General features: G+C 37.7%; 1 protein-coding gene across 1 annotated transcript; it reads left to right on the forward strand.

Annotated features, from left to right (window-relative positions):
- Window positions 1-217: 217 nt before the first annotated feature.
- On the forward strand, window positions 218-3498 carry LOC117462620 (high affinity immunoglobulin epsilon receptor subunit gamma-like). The gene is made up of 5 exons (XM_034104892.1): window positions 218-236; window positions 570-661; window positions 1246-1269; window positions 1656-1688; window positions 1920-3498. The coding sequence occupies exons 1-5, from the start codon at window positions 218-220 to the stop codon at window positions 1983-1985; spliced, it is 234 nt and encodes a 77-aa protein (XP_033960783.1). The 3' UTR covers window positions 1986-3498.
- Window positions 3499-5338: the final 1840 nt, after the last annotated feature.

Below are 5338 nucleotides of genomic sequence, written 5' to 3' on the forward strand. Positions count from 1 at the left end.
CCACTAAGCCAACATAGGCACGGCCATCTTGCATCTAAATGACCTTCACTCAGAATAGAATACTTCACAGAGAATAGATATAAGATTAAAAGATATTCACATTCGAACAGATGCAACCAATTGTTGATCGTATTGAAAGCACTGTGTTGCTGCATTGAGCCATATTAAACTGTAGATATAAGCAGCGTGTTCACAGGAGTTTTAGAGGAACTTCGTGATGAGAGGATTGCAGTGTGGTAGGCGTGTGGTTTCACAGCTTTAAAAAGAAAAAACGGACAGCTAGCCCCGACTTCCTGTTGGCTGCTGCTCACAGAGCTCACTTCAGACAAGTTCGTGAAGAGATCTCACTGACAGCCGGCAAGAAAACAGATCTCTCTGTTTATCTGAAACCGTAAGTGCTACCCATCGCTGTCTCTTTGTTGATCAACCCTACCTGGACTTGTGAGGATGAGTAAACACCATGGAGAGATTTTAAATATACCGTTAGCTTTAAAACCTCTTAGTTAAACAGTGAGTTTATGAAACAGCACGATGGTGTTTGATGCAGACGGTGTGTTTTCTGTGTGTAGTGGCATTCGGAGACATGAACGTGTGTTACATTCTGGACGGGATTCTCATCCTTTATGGCATCATCCTCACCGTCCTATACTGCAGAATGAGGGTAAGACACACGGGAACAACACACACACACACACACACACACACACACACACACACACACACACACACACACACACACACACACACACACACACTCTCCTGAACTCTTATAAAAAGTACGATTATTAACAGTATTTCAAGAGTTTTGATCAGAAATTCTCTCAATTTTGAGTAGAAAAAGTCATGAAAATTGTCTACAAACTTATAAAGGTATCGATGATTCTGTCTTTAATGAAACTAACTTCCGTAATTACACCGCCGGTTCATAATGCTCTCTGTTTTAAACGTTTGTATTTGATCTACTTCATTGCATATTTGTTGTGTGAAATTGTGTTTTTAAAGTGAATTTTAATAACCTCAAAAGCCCTATTTAAAATAAATTACTATTATTATGAATTATTATGTATTCTTTTTTTTACCTTCATTGTATTTATTTGATCTCATTTTGTATCTCTATAAAATATCTCTATCTCCTTTTACACTCAAATCCCTTTCATGAATTAAATCTCAAACACAGAGTCTAAAGAGTTTTAAAGTATTACATGAATCACTAAATCCCGTGTTTTCTGATGTACTTCTCAACAGTGGACTCCTGCTGATCCCCCTGCGGTAAGTGTTGTATATTTTTTATTTTGAATACGACTAAACAAAACGTTTGTTTTTTTAAATGCGTTGGTATTCAACCCTCAAAAGCTGAAGTTCTGCTTTACACGAACATTAGACTATCATTTCCTGTTAGCTCGAGCTGACCACCAACCTGCAGTATTTATACACACTCACAGTTTCCAGCAGTGTGTCTTCGCACAAACACACCTTTATGTGTCACATCCTACTTCCTGTTAATTGGCATGCAAACACACATGAAGATCTTGACCCTCGGGGCTTAAAATCATTAAGCAATACACCCCAACATGTCTAAAAGAAGTATGTATGTGTTCAAACGAGTGTCGCCGAAGCACATTTGATAACTCCTTTCAACTGTTTTCATCCCACAGAAGAAGAAGCCCGTGGAGGCAGGCATTTATGCGGTGAGACCTCTAATTCTAATGCTTAAAAAGACATTAAAAACTGCACATGATGGAAACGTGAACGCTTAAGGCACAAGTGCATGGTAAATAAACCTATTTTTATTCACCATACCTTGCTGTCAGAAAAGACCAATCTCACTTTGTGCAGGAAATGCTCACATCCTTGTTCTGTAGACATGGTACTTCTAACACAAGGTACCTTTTAACTATGTTTCCGTGTGTGTCCTGCAGGGTTTGACCTCTCAGAGCACCGACACCTACGAGACCATCAAAATGGATAAGAAGCCGATGGTCTGACGGGACGCTCTTGAAGCTTTAAACTGTATATTCTCCTGCCTTTTCTTTTTGTAAAATATACTGCTCTTATTTCCAAGCTGCGCGTGTACGTGATGGTGAAACTAACTTAATTTAACAACGCACTAATAAAGGCTTGATGTGTTGTCACTGCGTTTCACAGCTGTGTCACCCGAGTTACTCAGAAAACAGAAGTTAAGGTTATTTCTAATCATCTTCCCTTTTTTTCAAAGAATGACGGAGAACTTGTAAAACCCACAACGTATTTAAACTCAGAAAAAGGAGTGAAACTTGTTCTATAACGCAATCATTAACATAATCTGTTTATTATTCTGTGATACATGTTAGATTAGATTCTCAGTGGACATTTGTCTTTGGTTTATCAAATTCATATTTCTAAAAAGCCCAAAGTGAAGATTTCAAATGTCCGTCTTTGTCTGGAGAACAGTCCAAAGGTCCTAAAGATATTCAGATATACGATGTGTAAAACCAGCAGATTCTTAAAAATATGAAGGTTCTTGTTTTTGTTGTTACATTTTCTATCAATCATCTAATTGATTAATCGACTTAACTCTACTAATAAGCTGGAAAGTCCAAATCATGAATTGGTTTAATAGGATTTAACTTGGACTTATTAAATACTCATTCATTTCATTTATCTGATTTAACTTTGCATGCGTTTTTGAAGCTTTTAATCAAATCCTCGTATTTGAAACACAACTTTCATGTTTTAACAAGTTTTAATTTCAATTCCAATGTTCAAACGTTTGATTGCTTTAATGTGTCTTCTGACTTTTAAATACAAACGAATCTCAAAAAATGTTGTCTTATGTAATAGATGCATGTGATCCGCTTTATGTCTATGCTCAAAAACAATGACACTGCATCCTTACATGTCAGTTTTGCAAATCCTTGTCAAATTGGGTGAAATTAAAAACACTTAAAATTAGTTTAATCTTCAATTCAATTCAAATAGCTTTATTGGCATGACCATAATTACATACAGTATTGCCATTTAGGATGTACTTTTAAGTTAATAAACATTTTTGAATAAAACAAGATCAACTTTTTGAACATAATCTAGAAATGAACCGCAATTACCGGAGAATCCAGAAAGTAAATCTAACATTTTAACGTCTTAAAATGTACAACAGAAGATGGCCCTCACACACGTTCACTGAACGCCCGTCTCCGTGTGCCTGAGTGACATTCTCCCACGTATTTACAACAAAACTGGAAAGGTTTTGAAAACAGATTGACGACAGTTCGCTCTGCGGCTGTGAGCACGGTTTCCCCTCAGGCTCTTCACAACAGCATAACACACTGAACGTGTGAAACAAAATACACCCAGAGCTGGGGTCACAGCTGCAATAATGATGGTGAAATGAATATGAATTAGCCCATACAATCATGTTTCATGGGCTCGTCTCACTTTTGTTGATTCCAAGTAGACATGTTGCGATGAGACGAGTGTTTTCTTTCTGTAACAACACAATAAATGACCCTTTATGCCTTCTGTGTGTGTGTGTGTGTGTGTGTGTGTGTGTGTGTGTGTGTGTGTGTGTGTGTGTGTGTGTGTGTGTGTGTGTGTGTGTGTGTGTGTGTGTGTGTGTGTGTGTGTGTGTGTGTGTGGTGTGTGTGTGTGTGTGTGTGTGTGTGTGTGTGTGTGTGTGTGTGTGTGTGTGTGTGTGTGTGTGTGTGGCCTAGCATTACTATACTTGTGGGGACCTAAATCTGTTTACACAGTCACGTGTGGGGACAAAATGGAGGTCCCCATGAATCATTAATTGTATGTGTGTGTGTGTGTGTGTGTGTGTGTGTGTGTGTGTGTGTGTGTGTGTGTGTGTGTGTGTGTGTGTGTGTGTGTGTGTGTGTGTGTGTGTGTGTGTGTGTGTGTGTGTGTGTGTGTGTGTGTGTGTGTGTGTGTGTCTGCGTTTTTACTGCTGCTGTTCAATCAGATTGATACTTTTCAGAATTCAATGCATTATCCTTTTTGAATATTAGACTGATGATGAATGAGGATGAGTACGTGGATGACTGCAGCAGGTGTGTGTCACTTCAACATGATATTGTTTTTTGGGGGCAGAGTATGTGATGAAATGAACTTCTGTGGCTGCGAGGTGTCTTTCAATCGGAAGGTTGTGGGTTTGATACACCTGTCCATGTATCCTTTGGCAAGATACTCAATCCCTTGCAAGGATGTGTGAGCTTTGTTGAGCAGGTCACATTATGGCAGCCCCTGCTTCTGTATGAATGAGTGAATGTTGACTTGTATAGCGCTTAATAGAGTAATTTAGACTGGATAAAGTGACTAATAAATGCAGTCCAATTACCATTTACCATGTATCTGTAGTTCACATCAGTATGAATTAAGCGTTCTGTCATTGTAGCTGCAGGTTATCATTAGTTCAAGTCAACAGATAAACATCTGAAACGAGAGGATCATCTTCCCGTCACTCATATTAGTCAGGTTGTTTTGGAAAAACTGGATCATTTGGAATTTCACACGATATAATGCTGCGTTCAAGTTTTCCTGGGATATTAAGATTTCTACAAGTGAGACTTGTGTTATCACGCATCATTTTCTGGATGTGTTATTTATTTAATCATTTAATAAACATTATCAATGTCTATATTTCTAAACTTTAAATACTGTAGTATGTGTTTGCTCATGTAACCTTAGAAGACCATTAGGCTTCATCCTCATTAACAGAGGTATTGAGATGTATGATGCTTGCTAACAAAAAAGTATAGGGAAACAAATAATAATAATAATAATAATAATAATAATAATAATAATGAATTATAGCTAAAAGTACAGGACAATAAAAATGCTGTGGAGTAGATAATAAAGTAGAAGACTCCGCCTTTTGAAAAACGTGTACTGACGTCTTTTGAGGGATTTCTGTGCTCTTATGTTGTTGTTATGATATTTACAGGAAGCATAGGTTTACGAAAGCTTCATAACTACACAATTACATATAAAACAAACCATAATATTAATAATATGGCTGGGAATTGTAGATGTGTGTCATGTCCAAGCACTATAAGAGGTCAATGCATAACAAACTGCAAGTCTATTAATCACTAACTATTAATCACTGTCTTTTAACCCCACCAAACAACCATTCTGCTGAGGCCTGCAGTTTGATATATCAAAGAAAGCACATTGTGTCCACTACATTTTTTAGAAATATTGAAAGGTGACTTATTAACAGGTAACAGTATGTTAATTGTTGGCAAATCCAACTTTCTCAGTCTTACCTGAACGCAGCATTAAGTGGGCGCGTCTACATCAAAAAGTGGGCGGAGTCGGCACAGACAGGTAGAGGCTCAAACCTGCTGTAGGTGCTTCT

The sequence above is a fragment of the Pseudochaenichthys georgianus genome, chromosome 17 (assembly GCF_902827115.2).
Source record: "Pseudochaenichthys georgianus chromosome 17, fPseGeo1.2, whole genome shotgun sequence".
Taxonomy (NCBI): Eukaryota; Metazoa; Chordata; class Actinopteri; order Perciformes; family Channichthyidae; genus Pseudochaenichthys; species Pseudochaenichthys georgianus.